Genomic DNA, 22202 nt, shown 5'->3' with positions numbered 1-22202 from the left:
TACCCCAACACTTGCAGTTCTGAGCATTGACAAATGCTAAGTAGCTTCTCTCAGGTGTCCCAACCACATTGCAGGAAAAGTCTTGGGGCAAAGGTAAGAGGGTGTTCATTCAGCTGAAGTGAGCCTGTGATAGTTGCTTCAGCAAAGATAGTGAGTCTGTTGCTATCAGGTTATGTTGTCACACAAGTACACAAAATTCAAAAATCAATCTTTTTGTTTTTCCTAAAAAAGCCTCAATATTCCACAGCCTCACAGCCTGGGTTAACTGTTTAGCTCTCTATGCCACCTAGTGGTGAAATATAAACTTTCATAAGCATCAGTCGGTGTTCAAAAAGAAAGTTCCTTTTTCGCTCTGTTCCAAACTGACATTCCGGTGCCTGCTGCAGAATGCTCACCTGCACTGACAGGTGTTTATTCGTTAGGACAATTTCTTAACCCACTACTTTAAGATGAACACGGAAACTCCATTTGGTACTTTTAAGTAAACCATATTGGTGTGGGGAGCTTTGTAGATGAAACTTTGCTGTGAATGTAGGATTTTTTTCTGCCTCTGGGCTACTTTCCCCACATTTTTTTTACAGTTATGATCAGCATTAAATAATATCTGCACACTGCATTGTAATCTAAAGAAGCCTAACTCTTTTTTGGAAATATTATCAAGGAATATGTTTGCCATACAAATAATAAAAGATAAATGTGTGATAAATGGAGGAACGACAAGTGAATGTAGGAATAAATTTTCAGGAGGAAATCCATGTGCTGGCACCTGCATCAGGTCTCTCTAGATGTTCTCCTTCCCCTGGGTTCCCTCTTCTCAGCTGCCTGAGCAAAATAAGGCTAACTCCCTATCCCCAAGTCCACCTCAAGTAAGTTCTTCCAGGAAGCTAAGAAAAAAGGAAACAATGAAAATAATAAATTGCCAAAGCAAAATTTTCAAGCTCAGAACACAGTGATGATCTTGTTTTTTCTTCCATTACTTTATAATCAATATGCACCTGCTGCATAGTAAGTGTATAGTAGGTGCCTAAGAACTGTTTTGTTTCATCAGTTTATGGATTTTAAGGTAACTGAAGTCTGGTTGTGAATGTATTAACTGTCACTGTCAGTGGAGGTCCTTAGTCAAGCCTTATAGGTCAAAATTTCTGAATTTCCCATTTGTCTACCTGTGGAAACTTTTATAACCCCAAACTAAATACTCACAGCGCTTTTGCAGTCATTCATGAATAGATATGTACAGACTGGTGCAAAATGGGAGTCAAATGAAGAACACATTCCCTATGAAAGTAAAAAAAAAAAAAAAGTGATGCTCTGTCTTCAGGTTTCCCTTCTCACTGCAGGATGAGCATCCGGTGTGGCCTAGTGAGTGCCATGGTTTTCACACTTTGTGCTCTTTGTCACTGATATTGTCAACTTAAATGGCCCCAAACCTATCTCCACCATGCTATCCAATGTCCTTAAACTGAAAAAGGCTGTGATGTGTATTACACAGGAAGAAGGTGTTTTAGATCAGCCTGTTATAGTTATACTGCTGTTGGCTGTGAGTTCAGTGTTAATGAACAATACAATGCACTGGAAAAAGAAAGATAAAATTTGATGAGTATTAGGTGAAGTTACATTGCAAAGTAACACCTATAATGCTATGATAATGCTAAGACAAACAACAAAATTTGGGGTTTCTTGAAATGACAACTGATATTTTTACATATGGTAGACAGCATTCTTGCAAGGTTAAAAGCCAAGAAAATTTGTGTTCACATTGTTCAGGGTCAGGAAATTGTTAAACACTTCTCAGAAACTGTTTTGTTTAAAGAAATATGGCATACAATGAATTACTTGTAAATATATATTAAATAAGATTTTTAAACAAAATACGCAAAACAAGGTTATGTATTCATCAGGTAGCAAAAAATACTGTGAACAGAAACTCAAATGTACCTAACCCTCTATTTCCCTGGGAGCATGGCTCAGTGTTCACTAACACTGTTTGCAGCAGCAACTATAGAAAATATAACTCCTGAGAATGCACATCACCCACCTGGACCTATTTCAGTCCTCAAGAGCAGCACTTTGGCTCCTCATTTTTGATTCCCTCCTCAGTGATGCACTTGGGCCGTTTTTCAGGTATCACCACAATGATGTGCCTCTCAACCTTTAATGTATCTATGAATCTTCTGATGAGTTTGTTCAAATGAAAACTGGAATTCAGTAAGTCTGAGACCAGGCCACAGAGTCTACATTTCTAACCAACTCCCATGTAATGAATCTGCTGTTTGACCATAAACCACAATGAATATGGAGGACCTTCATCCTTTCCTGCTTTTTTGATTTAAAGCATGGAACAATGGTTTTATGCTAATATTTCCCTAAAATTGAATAACAGAATTGGTAAGAGGCAAAACTGTGTTTCTCCTCAGAGAATCAGAAAAAAATATAAAACTAGGAAAACATGAAGTCTCCTGGAAGAGCAAGAAGAAATGAGAATATCTCAACTACAACGAAGGTATGAGGAAGACAGACAATTTAAAAATAAATAAACAAACAAAAACCAAACCTATGTAATCCAATACAAGTTTTATTGAGAACATGTTATATTCAGGCAAGGCATTTCACCAGGGATACAGATACTCAAAAAATAAGTGCTTTGCTCTCAAGCTTTTAAAAACTTAAAATAAATGAACCTACACACCTACCATGGATGCTAGGCAGTGAGGGGTACAGTTGAAATCTGGGGAAGCACAACTGGAGGAGAGATGGCTTCCCACTGTGGATCAAGGAAGGATCCTTGGAGGATGTGACATCTGAAATGCATCTGATGATCCATTTTATCTAACCAGGCTGACACTACTGACATCCTGTTCCATTCAGAGTTGAAGCCACAGAAGCCAGGTCAGAACAACAAATCCTGCAAGATTACATTGAGCATATATTGGTAAATGATCATGGAGCAGAAATGAATGGAAAGTTTTAACAAGGAGAGTAGAAGTGATGTCATCACCCTGTGGTGTTCAGGTGTAGACTGGGCACCTGCATAGCTGGGTCCTCACTTCAGAGGGCCAGAAATGCTGGGAGCTTCACAGTGGGTCCTAAGTGAACAAAAAATAACAGACCTTCATAAGGTGGAGGTGAGAATGGAGGAGAAAATAGAAATGGGGCTGAGAGGAGAAGAAAAAGTGAAAAAAAAAGATTAAAAAGAAGAGAAGACTATTGGGAGGAGGGACGAACAAGAAAGATGGATGCAAAGCACTCACCAGCGTTTCCTAAACCAAAATCCAAGACCTGTCAGAAGAGCCAGGGCCACTATCACAGCCAAGAGGATCAAGCCCAGGGCACTCTGAGGTGCTGCAGATTCAAGTGGACACCAGGATGATGTTTCAATCTGCATCTATAGAGCCCTTATTTTAAATTAAACCATTCTTTGAATCACATATTTTTCTTCTTTTTGGGTTTGGAATTTGTAAATCCCAGTTTTTTTACCTGGTTCTCATGCTCTGCTAGAAGATATCCTCCCACCTCCAGCCTGGGTCCCACCCTTACCACCCCAGTAGAGGACGAGGTCCTGCCCTCCTAGGCTGCTGTGCTTCACCCTGCAGCCCAGGCCAGCCGCCTCCCCAGCTGCCACATCCAGGGTTGCTCTGAGATACCACGTCTCATCTGCATTGGGCAGGATGTCACCTTTCTGAGTGCCCAGCTGCTCCTGCTCACCTCGCATCCACATCACCCACACGGGCTTTGGGTAGAAGCCAGACACATGGCACACCAGCAGGAGACGGCCAGGCCCAGGACTGGGGCCACTGGACAGCCAGGCCTCAGGCTTCACTGCAAACACCAGAAAGGACATCCAGACACAGACTCTAATGTGAATAGAGATTTAGAACTCTCCATAAGTCTACAGAGACACATATTTCCCACTATGGAAATGTCACACATTATCCTTTTCTCTTTTTATCCTAAATTTGACTTTAAAATTGAAAAATTCTTGCAGATTGGGTACAAGACTGACCTTGTCGCTGGAGATGAGCCTTCCCTGCATCTAGAAGACCCAAGGTGAAACGCGGGCAGGTGTTACTGAGGAGCCTATGTAACCTATGTGTGAAGGCTTCATTCAAATTGAGTAGATTGCAGGCTTCCTGGGCCTTTCTTCCATTCATGGGAGAGGATAAACATGTTTCATTCTGGAAGCTTATGAAATAATATCCTTGAATAGCTACCTGCATGAAGCCTAGGAAGCCCTTCCCAGAGTGCACTTCACAGCCTGCTGTCACCTGCAGATCAAAGTTATCTGGGGAAGCAGAGAAGAAAAGAGAGAAAATGGAATGATCGGAAGCAAAAGACAGTAAAAGAAAAAGGGAGTTTTTGGAGTTTAAGAGAAAAGACCCAAGTGTGGTTTGTCAGAGGTTCACAGAAAGGCCACTGGGTAGGAGCTGGAGGTGGAGGACAAGATGACGATATCAGGAGGGGAGGGAATTGTTTGAAAGTGATCCTGATGGTGTGGGGGAGAAAGGCCTTAATGTGAGAGAGCTGAGACTCTAACAAACCTGGGAGAATGTATCCATGGTCACTCTGACAGTTTAGACAGGAATAACTGAAGAGAATAAATGGGAGAGAAAATCACACTTTAAGGAGTCAACCAATGAGTGAGGAAGCTGAAGGTACCTGACTGAAGATTGGGGAAAAGGGTGGCCACAGGCTGCCTCTGAGGTGAGTTAGTAAAACTCAGCCCTGCAGCCAAGGACAGAGCATTCAAAAGTGGCAAAAACTGAAGTCTTTGAAGAATCTGGTTGTTTATCGCACGTGCCCAGGGTGTGATTGCAGTTTTATACTGAAGAGAGTGGAGTAAGATTCAGAGCAGAGAAGGCTGTTTCCCTGAGGAATAAAAGTTCACTGAGATGCCCCACCCTCATCCTTTTATTCTCCCCAACAGGGGAAGTGAACGCACCTTTAAACATTAATTGAAAAATGTAAAATTCCTGATGTTCACTGAAATATTTCTGGAACAACCTTTCCAGATCCATCAACTCCTTGTTACTGAAGTTGCCCCTGGACCAGGGATACAGGTAAATGATGGCACCAGACCTGATGTTCCATCTGTGAGTCTGCAGCTCCCCCAACCAGCCTGAGCCCACATGTACCCAGGAATAATTGCGAAATGATGTTGTCTGGATGACATGAAAGGAGACAGGCTTCTCAAACCCTATAGCAAAAGAATAGATAGAATAGGCAGAAATGAAACATTGGAAGGAAAAGACTTGGGAAAGTAGGTGCCCTGGTAGGAAGACTCAGAATCTGGAAAAGTGGAGAGCCACCGTTACCTTAGCTGACATCTGCTGGCCCCCAGGGTCCCATGCTCTACCAACAGCCTCCAAGAAAGCACAGAGGGCTTGAGTAAGGACATGCAGAATGGGGCCAGCTTGGCCCTCGTTCTCTCCAGGTGTGTGCAGGGGAAACTACCATCACCACACACACACACACACACACACACACACACACACACACACTCACACACAATTGGTCAGTTGCCCAGTTCTTACCACTGTCACCTCCTGGGAAGAGAGCAGCGAGCAAGGGGAGTAGCAGGAACAGCATGGCCCTTGCAGCTGCTACTTCTTTCTCTGAGAGAAGTTAGCTTTTGATTTCTGTTCTACATAAGTCTACCCCTGTTGGAATAACTTTCAGTTTACAGCTAGCAGCTAGCAGCTATGAGCAGCTCAGAGTGCTTGAAGAATCTACACTCATTCAGGCCTGATAGGAACACCTGCAGGATGGGATGCTCTGCTCTAGCAAGCTGTTAGTGAAACCACATCCTTAGCACTTGTGGTTAGCGTTGCCAAGTTGCCAGGCCAGGAGACTTACAGCCAGGAGCTTTGACATGGAACTCCTAAGAGAATCTCCTCCCATAGGGACAGAGACCCTTCCTGATGATAGCAATATTTAGAGCATCCTCATAATGTGGTTACATTAGGCATAAGATGATTGGCTTATGGATACTATCTTGCTCATGTATTGATGGGCATGCCCCACTCGAACCCTATAACAATTGTGTGCATTCCAAAAATAAATGAGGTACTGGATGATGACCTGAGGCGGGTCTCCAGCCAGTTCTCTCACCAGATCCCAGAGTGTGTGTGTGTTGCTTCCACAGTCTAACACCCTTCCTCCCCCACCCCCTGCAACAAAGTAGCTGAGCAACTAATTTTTTTTAACTTGATGTTTTATAAATCTTTATTTTATCTTATTTTCATGTGATGCTGAGGATCGAGCAACTAATTGACCAGAACCACAGCAGATTTCTGTTCTAAATAAACCTACCCCAGAGACCTCTCTTCTGACCTCCTTATTCAACCAAAACACAAAACTTTTCTGCGTGAAACAAAGACAATCTGCTCCCTCCCAAAACCCTGAGCACCTACTCAGTTTCCCCTTCCCCCAGCTATTCTGACTCCCTGCTCAGTCTTCCAACTTCTCTCATTGTTACAAACTTCCATCCAGTTCATCTTCCCCTATTTCAACTGCTATAGAACAAGTCTTCTGTGACATTAAAAGATACTTTACAACAAGGGTCACTTCTTTTATTGCTAGGTATGGAAACCCAGGATCTTAAGCATTTTCTCTTATTGTAATAACTTTGAATTATTCCCCCATGTGCTCTCTTCCCCCATGCGTTTCCATGTCCTCACCCCATCCCCCACTCCACCTCATTCATATCTCTGACATCACCACTTACTTTATTTCCTTTTTAGAAGCCCCTATGATTGTCCTCTGAAACACAGTGTCACCTACTGAGTCTATGGATCATGTATCCAGGACTGGCTCTGTGAGGCATGCAGCCACTCCAGAAAAGCACTCAAAATTCCATGATTAGCACATTAAATTTCATAGTGATTTTATCGAATTTGTGTTTCATAAGTGAAGTTCAATGAAACTTGCATGAGCACTCATAGCTGCCTCCCCAGCTTATGAAGGGTTCTTCCCCCCACAACCTCACCTGCATGCTCAGCACTATTCCACCTGCTTCCCATTCTCTGAGGCCTTGGCAACTCTGCAATCTGCCTCTCCACCTCCAACCTGCCACCACTGCACTGACCATGGCATCAGCCCCTGTCATTATCTCATGTCTTGCAGGCACAAAGGAGAATGGGACATACACCCAATAGTGTGTGGGCCAAATATAGGTGCAGCTGTCCCATCCAATGTCTGTACCAAGTTGCTTTGTAACTGGTCACAGTGAGCCTCTTGCCCACTCTTATTCCAAGAACCACATGCATCTCCACATAATTTGGTTTCAATTTCTCAGTGGTTACCCATGTGCCAAGTGTTGGAGTAACCATTGAGGAAAGAGAGATTAACTTCCTCCTTCAGTCCAGCAAAGGCAAAGATCATTCAAATATCTAGGGCAACAGGAACCAGGCAACCAGTGCGTGGCTTGCATGAAGTCATGGAGTGGAATCCCCAGGTGCCTAAGAGTTCCTACAATCATCCTGTGAGTATCCCTGTGCCCAAGGGTTGCAACATTAGGAAGCTAAATAAAAGCTTAGAGACATAAGCTTCCATAGAAATAAAACAGTTTTGTATGTTATTATGTTTAAGAGCACACCCTGGAAGAGTATTTTGAACACAAACCTGCTATGACCTGAGTCTGTATGTCTTCCGTAAATTCATATACTGAAATCCTAACCACCCAAGTGATGATATTAGGAGGTGGGGCCTTTTATGAGTGATTAGATCATGTTGTTCCACCCCTCAGAAATGAGATCAGTGCCTTTTTTATACAAGGGACCCCAGAGAGATTGAATAACCCTTCCACCATATGTAGACATTCTGAAAGTGCCTTTGATGAATTAAAATTTAGGTTCAACTACAAGCCAAATCTACCTTGATCTTGAACTGTCCAGACTCCAGAAATGTGAAAAATAAATTTTTAGTGGTTGTAAATTGCCCAGTCTATGGCATGCTCTAATAGCAGCTAAAATGGCTAAGAAAAGGCTTCACATTTTCATTTTTCCCTGGATTGCACAAAATATATGACTGCTGCTCTTGAGTGTGGGGTGTGGAAAGCAAGAAGAAGATAGTTGTTTCTTTATAGGAAAGAGAGGGAAGGAAATTAAATAAATAATGAATGAGGTTTTAGGACCAAAATTATGTGAACTCATAATAGAAACATATAATAATTCAGGAAAAGGAGAAAGAGAGGTAGGTTCTTCAAGAGTGTTTTTCCTTCTGTAAGCAAAGGACCTGACCAGAACAATTTTAAGAAGGAAAAGTTTATTTTGGGTCTCACAGTTCTTCATCCATAGATGGCCAACTTCACTTCCCACGGGCCAAGGTGAGGCAGGACCTCATGACAGAACAGTGAGGTAGAGGAAGGCAGGTCTGAACATGGCCAGCAAGAAGAAAAAGGAGAGAGAGCTTCACTCATGGAGGACAAAATATATACCCCAAAGCCATGCCCCCAGGAATCCACCTCCCCAGCCACAACTAACAGCCCACAGCTACCACTCAATAAGTTCCTATCTGGGCATTTATACGCTGACTGGGTTAAGGCTCTCAAGACCCTGTCACTTCGCCTCCAAACCTTCTTGCACTGCCTCACACATGAGCATTTGGGGGACACCTCATACCTAAACCATAGCAAGGGAGTCATAAAGGGAGTGGAAGAAGAATTCAAAGTCCCCCCCCAACTTTCCCCTGGCAGAGTGGCTCCTGATGAGGATGCAGGTAGCAGCTGGAGCTTGGGTCAGAGTCCCACTGAGGATCTCCCCAGGCCACTGCAGCCCTGAGTGAGCTCTCAGCTGTGGAGGGTGGAAGACAAGGTCTGAGGAGGAGAGAGGAAAAGATGGAGTCCACTGGGAGCTGCCTGGGGGATGCTGAGAGCTGGGGGAGCTGAGAGAGAGCAAGAGTATAGGGGAAAAAATAAGAGACAAAATAGGTGGGAAGTGACCAGGACCAGAAAATAAGAGAACATCTTTGAGAGAGGAGATGGTTATACACATCACTGATGGTAGTGTGCTCCCTGGTCCCAGGAAAACAGGAGGAAAATCCAGGTGAGCAAGATCTATGCCAAATAGAACTCAGCCAGGTGGGGTGTTTCTGCTATTTGCAGGGCATCCAGGATTCTTCTCTTTGTAACAAGACCTTCCTTCAGGATTCTTCTTCTTGAATCATCTTTGCTTAGGCTACCAGCATGCTGTGTTCTTCCTAACACTTCTAACTGTTGCTCCCTGCACACACCACAACTGCTGAACTTCTCCTTCCCACACAGCTTCCCCGGGAACCAGGACATGAGCTCCCCCCTCCACAGGATCTCACTGTGCCATCTGACTTCCCCACCTCACCAACACAGACCTCAATTTCTCTCCCCGAGAAACCCACCGCCTGTCCTAACTTCCTGCCAGCACTGTGCTTCTCCTCCCCCTCCCACAAGTCCTCAAGTTTTTCTCTTGTCTTTCTGGCTTTCTTACATGTAACCTGTGTGTTTTTTCCTCTCAGCAAATTTCTTGCAGGAAATGGAGCTTCAGACTGAGACCCACGATGATTTCACGTACAGAACACCTGCACCAAATTGCAATGTCCTGAGCCTGGCCTCAGTGTCCCTGAATGTAAAATGACTGGAAGGAACTGAATATCAGCTGCCCTTCTTGTGACTGTGATGTTCTTTGTGTCTTGCTGTGCTCCCATGTCTACCCATCCATGTGTCCTCTCTTCCCTACTCTGCTTTTCCCCACATTCTCACCTACCCTTATTGTTTGTCTTCATAGTAGATATCCTCTGATTGGAGAGAGATGAAATCTTAGAGGAGTTTTTATTTGCATTTCTCTAATTGCTAGTGATGATGAACATTTTTATATGTTTGTTGATTGGTAGTATATCATCTTCTGAGAAGTGTCTGTTCAGGTCCTTGGCCCATTTATTGATTTTGGTGGGGGGGGATGCTTATCTTTTTGAGTTCTTTATATACCTTAGAGATTAGTGCTCTATCTGATGTGTCAGGGTTGAAAATTTGTTCCCAAGATATAGCCTGTTTGTTCATCTCCCAGATTGTTTCTTTTGCTGATAAGATGCTTTTAGTTTGAATCCATCCCATTTATTGATTCTTGATTTTAATTTTTGTGCCACAGGAGTCTTATTAAGGAAGTTGGAGCCTAGTTCGACCTATTGAAGAGTAGGGCCTATTTTTTCTTCTATGAGATGCAGGGTCACTGGTTTTATTCCTTGGTCCTTTATTCACTTTGAGTTGAGTTTTGTGCATGGTGACAGATAGGGGTTTAATTTCATTTTCTTGCATATGTATTTCCAGTTTTCCCAGCACCATTTGCTGAAGAGGCTATCTTTTCTTCGTGCATGTTTTGGGCATCTTTGTCTAATATAAGATAATTGTAATTTTGTGGGTTAGTCTCTGTGTCTTCTATTCTGTACCATTGGTCTACCATCTGTTTTGTTGCCAATACCATGCTGTTTTTGCTACTGTTACTCTGTAGTATAGTTTAAGGTCTGGTATAGTGATGCCACCTGCTTCACTCTTCCTACTAAGGATTGCTTTAGCTATTCTGGGTCTCTTATTTTTCCAGATGAATTTCAAGGTTTCTTTTTTTTTATTTTATGAGGAATGCCATTGGGATTTTGATCAGAATTGCATTAAATCTGTATAGTGTTTTGGAAGTATGGTCATTTAAATATATTAATTCTGTCTATCCAAGAGCAAGGTAGATCTTTCCATCTTCTAAAGTCTTCTTTGATTTTTTTTTTAGGATTCTGTAATTTTCCTTATATAGATATTTCACCTCTTTGGTTAATTTCATTCCCAAGTATTTTATTTTTATTTTTTGAGGCTATTGTAAATGGGGTCGTTTTTCTCATTTCACTTTCTGAGAATTTGTTACTGATATACAGAAATGTATTTGATTTTTGGGTGTTGATTTTACATCCTGCCACATTCCTGAATTCATTTAGTAATTCTAGAAGTTTTCTGGTGGAAATTTTTGGGTCTTCTAAGTATAGAATCATATAATCAGCAAATAGTGTCAATTTTGAATTCTTCTTTCTCCATGTGTATCCCTTTAATCTCTTTTGTCTGCCTAATTGCTCTGGCAAGTGTTTCAAGAAATATGTTAAATATAATTGGTGAAAGAGGGAATCCTTGTCTTTTCCCAGTTTTTATAGGGAATGCCTTAAGTTTTCTCCATTTAGAATGATGTTAGGCTGGGGCTTAGCATAGATAGCCTTCATAATGTTGAGATATGTTCCTGTTATTCATAATTTTTCTAGTTCTTTGAACATGAGGGTTTGCTGTATTTTGTCAAATGCTTTTTCTATGTCTATTGAGATAATCATATGGTTCTTATCTGTAAGACTATGGATGTGATGAATTGCATTTGTTGATTTCTGTATGTTGAAGCAACCTTGCATTCCTGGGATAAACCCTACTTGATGGTGGTGCACTATCTTTTTATATGCTTTTGTATTCATTTTACCAGATTTTATTGAGAATTTTTGCATGTATATTTGTTAGAGATATTTGTCTGTAGGTTTTTTTCTTTGATTTGTTTTTGTCTGGTTTTGGAATCAGGGTGATATTGGCCTCATAGAATGAGTTTTAAAGTGCTCCCTTCTTTTTATTTCCTGAAATAAATTGAAGAGTATTGGCATTAGTTCTTCTTTAAATGTCTTGTAGAACTCGGCTGTGTACCCATCCAGTCCTGGGCTTTTCTTGGTTGGTACACTTCTGATGACGTCTTCTATTTTGTCACTTGTAATTGATTTGTTTAAATTTTGTATATAATCCTGATTCAATTTGGGAAAATTATGTTACTCTAGAAATTTGTCAATAACTTCAATATTTTTTATTTTATTAGAGTAAAATTTTTAAATATAATTTCTTTTTTTTCTTTTTTTTATTGGTTGTTCACAACATTACAAAGCTCTTGACATATCATATTTCATACATTAGATTGAAGTGGGTTATGAACTCCCAATTTTACCCCAAATGCAGATTGCAGAATCACGTCGGTTACTCATCCACAATTTTACATAATGCCCTATTAGTAATTGTTGTATTCTGCTACCTTTTCTATCCCCTACTATCCCCCTCCCCTTCCCTCACATCTTGTCTCTCTACCCCATCTACTGTAATTCATATCTCTCCTTGTTTATTTCCCATTCCCCTCACAACCTCTTATATGTAATTTTGTATAGCAATGAGGGTCTCCCTTCATTTCCATGCAATTTCCCTTTTCTCTCCCTTTCCCTCCCGTCTCATGTCTCTGTTTAATGTTAATCTTTTCTTCCTGCTCTTCCTCCCTGCTCTATTCATAGTTAATCTCATTATAACAAAGAAGACATTTGGTATTTGTTTTTTAGGGATTGACTAGCTTTACTAAGCATAATCTGCTCTAGTGCCATCCATTTCCCTGCAAATTCCATCATTTTGTCATTTTTTAGTGCTGCATAATATTCCATGGTGTATAAATGCCACATTTTTTTTTTATCCTTTCATCTATTGAAGGGCATCTGGATTGGTTCCACAGTCTAGGTATTGTGAATTTTGATGCTATAAACATCAATGTGGCAGTATCCCTGTAGCCTGCACTTTTAAGGTCTTCAGGGAATAGTCCGAGAAGGGCAATAGCAGGGTCAAATGGTGGTTCCATTCCCAGCTTTCCCAGGAATCTCCATACTGCTTTCCAAATTGGCCACACCAATTTGCAGTCCCACCAGCAATGTACAAGTGTCCCCTTTTCTCCACATCCTCGCCAGCACTTGTTGTTGTTTGACTTCATAGTGGCTGCCAAATTTACTGGAGTGAGATGGTATCTTAGGGTGGTTTTGATATGCATTTCTCTGACTGCTAGAGATGGTGAGCATTTTTTCATGTACTTATTGATTGATTGTATATCCTCTTCTGAGAAGTGTCTGTTCAGGTCCTTGGCCCATTTGTTGATTGGGTTATTTGTTATCTTATTGTCTAATTTTTTGAGTTCTTTGTATACTCTGGATATTAGGGCTCTATCTGAAGTGTGAGGAGTAAAAATTTGTTCCCATGATGTAGGCTCCCTATTTACCTCTCTTATTGTTTCTGTTGCTGAGAAAAAACTTTTAAGTTTAAGTAAGTCCCATTTGTTGATTCTTGTTATTAACTCTTGTGCTATGGGTGTCCTATTAAGGAATTTGGAGCCCGACCCCATAATATGTAGATCAGAGCCAACTTTTTCCTTCTATCAGACGCAGAGTCTCTGATTTGATATCAAGCTCTTTGATCCATTTTGAGTTAACTTTTGTGCATGGTGAGAGAAAGGGATTCAGTTTCATTTTGTTGCATATGGATTTCCAGTTTTTCCAACACCATTTGTTGAAGATGCTATCCTTCCTCCATTGCATGTTTTTAGCCCCTTTATCAAATATAAGATAGTTGTAATTTTGTGGATTGGTCTCTGTGTCCTCTATTCTGTACCATTGGTCCACCCACCTGTTTTGGTACCAGTACCATGCTGTTTTTTTTACTATTGCTCTGTAGTATAGTTTGAAATCTGGTATCACTATACCGCCTGATTCACACTTCCTGCTTAGAATTGCTTTTGCTATTCTGGGTCTTTTATTTTTCCATATGAATTTCATGATTGCTTTCTCTATTTCTACAAGAAATGCTGTTGGGATTTTGATTGGCATTGCATTAAACCTATAGAGAACTTTTGGTAATATCGCCATTTTGATAATATTAGTTCTGCCTATCCATGAACAGGGTATATTTTTCCATCTTCTAAGATCTTCTTCTACTTCTCTTTTTAGGGTTCTGTAGTTTTCATTGTATAAATCTTTCACCTCTTTTGTTAGGTTGATTCCCAAGCATTTTATTTTTTTTGAGGATATTGTGAATGGAGTGTTTTTCCTCATTTCTGTTTTAGAAGTTTTGTCGCTGATATACAGAAATGCCTTTGATTTATGCGTGTTGATTTTATATCCTGCCACATTGCTGAATTCATTTATTAGTTCTAGTAGTTTCTTTTTAGACCCTTTTGGGTCTTCTAGGTATAGAATCATGTCTTCCGCAAATAGTGATAATTTAAGTTCTTCTTTTCCTATTTTTATGCCTTTAAATTCTTTTGTCTGTCTAATTGCTCTGGCTAGCATTTCAAGGACTAAATTAAATAGAAGTGGTGAGAGAGGGCATCCCTGTCTTGTTCCAGATTTTAGAGGGAATGCCTTCAACTTTTCTCCATTCAGAATGATGCTAGCCTGAGGCTTAGCATAGATAGCTTTTAGAATGTCAAAGTAAGTTCCTGTTATCCCTATTTTTCTAATGTTTTGAACATAAAGGGATGCTGTACTTTGTCGAATGCTTTTTCTGCATCTATCGAGATGATCATATGGTTTTTATCTTTAAGTCCATTGATGTGGTGAATAACATTTATTGATTTCCGTATATTGAACCATCCTTGCATCCCAGGGATGAATCCTACTTGATCACAGTGCACAATTTTTTTGATGTGCCTTTGTATCCGATTCGCCAGAGTTTTATTGAGGATTTTTGCATCTAGGTTCATCGAGATATTGGTCTGTAGTTTTCTTTCTTTGAGGTGTCTTTGTCTGGTTTCGGAATCAGGGTGATGTTGGCCTCATAGAATGAATTTGGAAGATCTCCCTCTTTTTCTATTTCCTGAAATAACTTGAAAAGTATTGGTATTAATTCTTCTTTAAAGGTTTTGTAGAACTCTGCTGTATACCCATCTGGTCCTGGGCTTTTCTTGGTTGGTAGCCTTTTGATTGCTTCTTCAATTTCATCCATTGATATTGGTCTGTTCAATTTGTGTGTATCCTCCTGACTCAGTCTGGGCAAATCATATGACTTAAGAAATTTATTGATGTCTTCACTATCTTCTATTTTATTGGAATATAGGTTTTCAAAATAATTTCTAATTGTCTTCTGTATTTCTGTAGCATCTGTTGTGATATTGCCTTTTTCATCCTGTATGTTAGTAATTTGAGTTCTCTCTCTTCTTCTCTTTGTTAGCATGGCTAAAGGTCTGTTGATCTTATTTATTTTTTCAAAGAACCAACTTTTAGTTTTGTTAATTTTTTCAATACTTTCTTTTGTTTCAATTTCATTGATTTCTGCTCTGATTTTAATTATTTCTTGCCTTCTGCTACATTTGCTGTTGTTTTGCTCTTCCTTTTCTAGGGCTTTGAGATGAAGTGTGAGCTCATTTCTTTGTTGGTTTTTAATTTTTTTGAGGAATGACCTCCAGGCAATGAATTTCCCTCTTAAAACTGCTTTCATTGTGTCCCATAGATTCCGATATGTTGTGTCTGTATTTTCATTTATCTCTAAGAATTTTTTGATTTCCTCCTTTATGTCTTTTGTAACCCATTGATTATTCAGTAACATATTGTTCATTTTCCATGTGATGTAGGATTTTTCCTTCCTTCTTTTATCATTGATTTCCAGTTTCATTCCATTATGATCAGATAAAATGCATGGTATTATCTCCACCCCTTTATATTTCCTGAGGGTTGCCCTATGGCATAATATATGGTCTATTTTTGAGAAGGATCCATGTGCTGCTGAGAAAAAAGTATATCCTCTTGATGATGGTTGATATAATCTATATATGTCAGTTAAGTCTAGGTTATTGATTGTGGTATTGAGTTCTATAGTTTCTTTATTCAACTTTTGTTTGGAGGATCTGTCCAGTGGTGAGAGTGGTGTGTTGAAGTCACCCATAATTATTGCATTGTGATCTATTTGATTCTTGAACTTGAGGAGAATTTGTTTTATGAATGTCGCAGCACCATTATTTGGTGCATAAATACTGATAATTGTTATGTCTTGTTGGTGAATGGTTCCTTTTACCAGTATATAAAGTCCTTCCATATCCCTTTTAATTAACTTAGTCTTGAAGTTGATTTTATTCGATATGAGGATGGACACCTCTGCTTGCTTACGAGGACCGTGTGCTTGGTTTATTTTTCTTATCCTTTCACCTTCAGCCTGTGTATGTCTTTTCCAATCAGATGTGTCTCCTGGAGGCAGCATATTGTTGGATTTGTTTTTTTAATCTATGATACCAGCCTATGTCACTTTATTGGAGAGTTTAAGCCATTAACATTTAGAGTTACTATTGATACTTCCAGCCATGTTTGTACTTCCAGCCATGTTTGATTATTTATCCTTTTTTTTAAAAAAAATTTAGTTTGTTTCTCCATGATTATCTTTCCCCTCACCTTCTGTCTTTACCGAGGCACTTCCAACTGATGGTTTTGGTTATTGTTTTTCATTTTTTCCTCGTGTAGTGTTTTGCTCAAAATTCTTTGCAATGCTGGTTTTCTGGCTGCAAATTCTTTTAACTTTTGTTTATCATGAAAGATTTTTATTTCGTTGTCATACCTGAAGCTTAATTTTGCTGGATACAGAATTCTTGGTTGGCATCCATTGTCTTTCAGTGTTTGAAATACATTGTTCCATGACCTTCTTGCTTTCGTCTCTGATGAAAAATCAGTTGTTGACCTTATTGGTTTACCCCGGAATATAATCTGCCTCCTTTCTCTTGTAGCTTTTAAGATTTTCTCTTTGTTCTGTATATTGGATATCTTCATAACAATGTGTCTTGGCGTTGGTCTACTGTGATTTTGTGTTCTTGGTGTCCTGTATGCATCTTCAATTTGTATATCTGTTTCCTTTTTTATTTCTGGAAAGTTTTCTGTAATAACTTCATTCAGCAGGTTACTCATTCCCTTGGTTTGAATCTCTGTACCTTCTTCTATCCCGATGACTCGTAAGTTTGGTTTTTCTATGTTATCCCATATCTCTTGGATGTTTTTCTCATGATTTTTTACCAGCCTTTCTGAGTTGGCTAGACTCTTTTCAAGATGATATATTTTGTCTTCATTATCTGACATTCTGGCTTCTACTTGCTCCACTCTGTTAGTGATACTCTCAATTGAGTTTTTAATTTGGTTTATCATTTCCTTCATTTCTAGAATTATTGTTTGATTATTTTTTATAATCTCTATCTCCTGATAAAGATGCTTAACTTCTTCTTTTATCTGTTTATGTAATTCATTCTCAATGTGTTCTTTCGCTGCTTGAATTTGCTGTCTCGTATCCTCTTTAAGGTTCCATTCCATCTGTCTAAGGTGTTCCTTGAGTTCTTTATTTGACCATTTTTTCTGATGACTCTAGGTCCTCCTGAATATTTAGGCTGTCCTGCATTGTTTGTACTCCTTTTCTTCCTTGCTTTTTGAAGCTGCTCATGTTAATTATTGTTCTGTTTGACTGCTGAGTTACTGTTTACTCCTATAAATTTATTTGATGCTTGGGAGGAAAGGTATTAGAAGGGAAGGGAAGAAGTCACTAAAGAGAATGAGAGTAAGTAGGTAGAATTCAAGGAAGGGGGAATAAGAAAATTGAAAAGAAATGAAAAGACAAAAGAAGAACAAAATAGGAAATAAAAAAAGAAAAAAAATTTTTAAATAATAATAATTAAAAATAATAATAATAATAAAAAAATTAAAATTAGAAGAAAAAAATTGAAAAAAATTGAAAAAAATTTATAAAAAACAAGAAAAAAAATGAAAATGATAGAAAAACCCAAATCAAAAAAAAAAAGAGAAAACAAAACAAAACAAAACAAAACAAAAAACTAATAAATGCAGTCTTAGAGTTTGATTAACTTCTCTTCCAGTAGGTGGCGCTGTGCCCACCTGGCCAAGTTTCTCCTGTCAATATCCGGGAACCAATCACTGTGCAGCAGCTCCTCCTCCCAGACTGGGCGAGTCTCCAATCCTGAGTGCCTAGGGCCTCCTCTTGTGTCTAGTCACTTCCCCACTTTTCCTCTAGCCAGGCCCCTCTCATGGGTGCCGCTCACCACAATTCTGGCTACACACCCAGTCTGCTGCTCCCAGGAGCCCTGTTTTCATGAACCACTGGGCACACTCTCTGTCTGCCATTCCCTCAGACCTGAAGTTTGTAGAGCTTGGGGCTGAGAATCCTCAGCGAATTTTACTTGCCCTCCGGTAGCCACACCCCTGGTAGCTGGTGCAAGAGACCTCAGGTGTCAGTACTGGTCAGAGCGGTAGCCGGGAGTTCCGCACCATGTCTGATTCCCTCGGTCTGGCTATCGTGCTCACGGGAGAGCTGGGAGGGGCCCTTAAGGTTTCCCCGATGTGTGGAGAGGGCAGACTAGGGAATTACACACCTGTAGCAGCAGGTTTCAATGAAGTTATCTCCTCCGCTGCAGTCTGGTGACGTCAGTTCTCTGCCATGGTGGTATCTCTTGCAAATGGCGACAGTTCGTTTCCCTTTGCCAGGTGACCAATGCAACGGGTGGGTCCTTACTGTCTCTCCCAAGCCCTGTTTCAAATCTGTGGCCACTACCTATGAAGGCTCGGTAGGCATTTACCTCTGTAGGATCAGAAGGGCTGACCAGCTGTTTCAGCCAGATGGATTAGTGCTGAGTCACAGCTGTTTGTCTGGAGGAAGCAGGCAAACGGGAGCTTGAATCCAGCTGATCCAGGCTCAGTGTGTGTTCTGAGAGGTCCAGACTGATCGCCCCAGATCCACGTCAGCTCAGCATTGCCTAGTGATCCTGAGCAAACATAATTTAGATTGTTTACGACTCCCTATGCCCGCACAGCTAAAGAGGTCAGAGACATGATCTCTCCGCACCCGCCGCCATGTTGGAATTCTCCTAAATATAATTTTTAATTATCTTCTGTCATGATATTTAGTAATTTGAGTTTTCTCTATCCTTCTCTTCATTAGCATAGATAAGGGTCTGTCAATTTTATGTATTTTTTTCAAAGAACCAACTTTTTGTTCTATTAACTTTTTCAATTATTTCTTTTGTTTTAATTTCATTGATTTGGTCTCTAATTTTAATTATTTCTTCTCTTCTACAGCTTTTGGTGTAGACTTACTCTTTTTCTAGAGTTTTGAGATGTAATTTTAAGTCATTTACTTATTGACCTTTTCTTCTCTTAAAGAATGAACTCCATGCAATAAACTTTCCTCTTAGAACTGCTTTCATGTTGTTCCAGAGATTTAGATATGTTGTATCTGTGTTCTCATTCACCTCTAAATTTTTAAAAATCTCTTCCTTGATGTCTTTTGCAACCCATTGTTTATTCAGTAGCATATGATTTAGATTTTATTTGTTGGAGTAGCTTTTATTTTTTATTTTATCATTGATTTATTTTTTCATTTCATTATGATCTTATAGAATGAAGAGTAATTACTCTACTTTTTTATATTTGCTAAGAGTTGTTTTGTGACATAATATATGGTCTATTTTAGAGAAGGAATCTTGTTCTTCTAAGGAAAAAAAATATATTCTCTCATTGAAGGATGAAATAGTCTATATATCTCAGTTAATTTTATGTTATTGATTGCATTATTGAGTTCTATAGTTTCATCATTTAGTTTTTGTTTTGAAGATGTATCTAGTGATGAAAGAGGTGTGTTAAAGTCACCTAGAATTATTGTATTGTGGGCTATTTGACTCTTGAAGTTGAGAAGAGTTTGATGAATGTAGATGCTCCATTGATTGGAGCTTGTATATTTATAATTGTTAATTCTTCTTGGTGTATGGTTCCCTTGAGTAGTATGTAGTGTCCTTCTTTATTCCTTTTAATTGACTTTATCTTGAAGTTTACTTTATTTGATATGAGGATGAAAACTCCTGCTTCCACCTGCAGTTCATGTGAGTGGTATGATTTTTCCCATCCCTTCACCCTCAGTCTGTATATGTATTTTTCTATGAGATGTCTCTCTTGGAGGCAGAATATTGTGGCATCTTTTATTTTTTTTTATACAATCTGCTAGTCTATGTCTTTTGATTGGTGAGTTTAGGCCATTAACATTCAGGGTTATTACTGAGACATGGTTTGTATTCACAGCCATTTTTGTTTATTTTTGGTATTCAATGTGACTTGGTTTCTCCTCTGATGAGATTTTCCTCAGTTTAATACCTACCTCAGCTGACTTTCATCATTGTTTTTTATTTCGTCTTCATGGAATTTTTTTTTCCTGAGGATGTTCTGTAGTGCAGGCTTTCTAATTGTAAATTCTTTTAAGTTTTGTTTATCATGGAAGGATTTTATTTCATCATCAAATCTAAAGCTTGATTTTGCTAAACATAGAATTCTTGGTTGACACCCATATTTTTTCAGAGCTTGGTATATGTTGTATCGTGATCTCCTGGCTTTGAGCGTCTGGGTTGAAAAATCTGCTGAGATATAAATTGTTCTCCCCCTATAGGTGAACTAATTCCTCTCTCTTGAAGCTTTTAAGATTCTATCCTTATTCTGTATGGTAGAAATATTCATTGTAATGTGCCTTGGTGTAGATCTCTTGTAATTTTATACATTTGGTGTCCTGTAAGCCTCTTATATTTAATTTTTCAATTTATTCTTCATGTTTGGGAAATTTTCTGATATTATCTCATTGAAGAGATTGTGCATTTTTTTGGTTTGAAATTCTGTGCCTTCCTGTATCCCAACAGTTTTTATATTTGGTCTTTTGATATTTTCCCATAATTCTTGGAAGTTCTGTTCATGGTCTTTTTTTTTTCACTATCTTCACTGTGTAATCAGCTTTATTTTGCAGATTGTATAGTTTGTCTTCATTATTTGATGTTCTTTCCTTCAAGTGATCTAGTCTGTTGGTTATGCTTTCTATCAAGATTTTTATTTGGTTTATTGTATCCTTCATTTCAAGGATTTCTGACTTTTTTCAGTGTCTTTCTTGAAGTAATATTTTGCTACCTGTATTTTCTCTCTTATCTCAAGGTTGGAGTGATCAGTTTTTGTGTGTTTGCTTACTCAGGTCATACTTTAATTCACGGATCATTTTAATAATGAACCTTCTGAACTCCTTCTCTGACATTTCATCAACTTTGCTGTTCATGAGTTCTGTTATTCCAGTATCCTTGTTTATTTGGGGGAACTTTCCTCCCTTATTTTTCCATGTTGTTTATGTCTTCCTTTCTTGCAGTGTGGATCTGAGATATTACAGTTTCTACCCTATATTCTTGAACTACCCATGCAGACTGTCTGTACCTCACCTTAATGTTGGGCCTCCAGACCCTGCTGGTGTCCCTCAATGTATGCTACTGAACTAAAGGTGGTCGCAATAGCCAAGGAAACTCAAGATAATAGTTGAGGTGCTCCAAGATGGATGCAATGTCTTACAGAGATGGGGCTGAAAGGATGGGCCTCACACTCTCTTTGTGATGCCTGCTCTGAGATGCAGCTTCTTGTAGGCCTTGTCTGTTGTCAAAAAGGTAGGGGATTCTGTATGAGAAAGGCTATGGTGATGACTGGAAGCGGGTTAGGCTTAGGCCTCCAGGTTAGGGGGAGTTGAACTCGGACGTACCCTAGAGTGGGTCCTATGCAAGTTGCTGTGGACAGATCTGAGCTGCGACTGACCTCTCGCTGTAGTCTGCTGGTCAGAAGGGGCAGTTCTGTGCTGGAAGCTGGGCTGAAGTGTATGTCTGCTGCTGGGGGGGGGCGGGGATGGGCCCGGGCCTAGTTTAGCCTGGGTCCCACTCAGGCCAGTGTGGCAGATATCTGTTGCCTATATTCTTGATGATTGTTATCCTGACAGGAGTGAGACAAAATCTTAGAGTAGTTTTAATTTGCATTTCTCTAATTGCTGGAGATGTTGAGCATTTTTTATATATATGTTGATCAATTGTATTTCATTTTCTGTGAAGTGTCTGTTCAGTTCCTTTGCCCATTTATTGATCAGGTTATTTTTTCTTTTTGTGTTAAGTTTTTTGAGTTCTTTATATACCCTAGAAATTAATGCTTTGTTGCAGGTTAATAAGATAAAGATGTTTTCCCCTGTCTGTCGTGACTCTCCTCACATTATTGACTGTTTTGTTTGCTGAGAAGAAGCTCCATAATTTAAAACCATTCCATTTATTAAGTCTTGGTTTACTTCTTGCACTTTAGGAGACTTCTTAAGGAAATCAGATCCTAGGCCAACACGGTGAAGATTTGGGCCTAGTTTTTCTTCTATTAGGCACAGGGTTTCTATTCTATTGCCTTAGTCTTTGTTCTACTTTTAGTTGATTTTTATGCAGGGCAAGAGACGGAGGTTTAATTTATTTTGCTACATATGACACAACTGTATTTATATGGGTTTGTCTCTGTGTCCTCTATTCTTTACTATTGGTCTATAAGTCTATTTTTGTGCCAATACCATACCATTTTGG

The 22202-nt window shown here is 39.4% G+C and overlaps 1 protein-coding gene across 1 annotated transcript; it reads right to left on the bottom strand.

Moving 5' to 3' along the window:
• Positions 1-3244: 3244 nt before the first annotated feature.
• On the bottom strand, positions 3245-5583 carry LOC101966292 (T-cell surface glycoprotein CD1a). Its single transcript, XM_078024951.1, has 5 exons — positions 5529-5583; positions 4937-5191; positions 4001-4279; positions 3538-3816; positions 3245-3339 (listed from the first exon to the last, which is right to left on the bottom strand). The coding sequence occupies exons 1-5, from the start codon at positions 5581-5583 to the stop codon at positions 3245-3247; spliced, it is 963 nt and encodes a 320-aa protein (XP_077881077.1).
• Positions 5584-22202: the final 16619 nt, after the last annotated feature.

Source organism: Ictidomys tridecemlineatus, chromosome 11 (genome assembly GCF_052094955.1).
Source record: "Ictidomys tridecemlineatus isolate mIctTri1 chromosome 11, mIctTri1.hap1, whole genome shotgun sequence".
In the NCBI taxonomy this organism is placed as follows: Eukaryota; Metazoa; Chordata; class Mammalia; order Rodentia; family Sciuridae; genus Ictidomys; species Ictidomys tridecemlineatus.
This window is presented reverse-complemented; position numbering and strand designations above follow the sequence as displayed.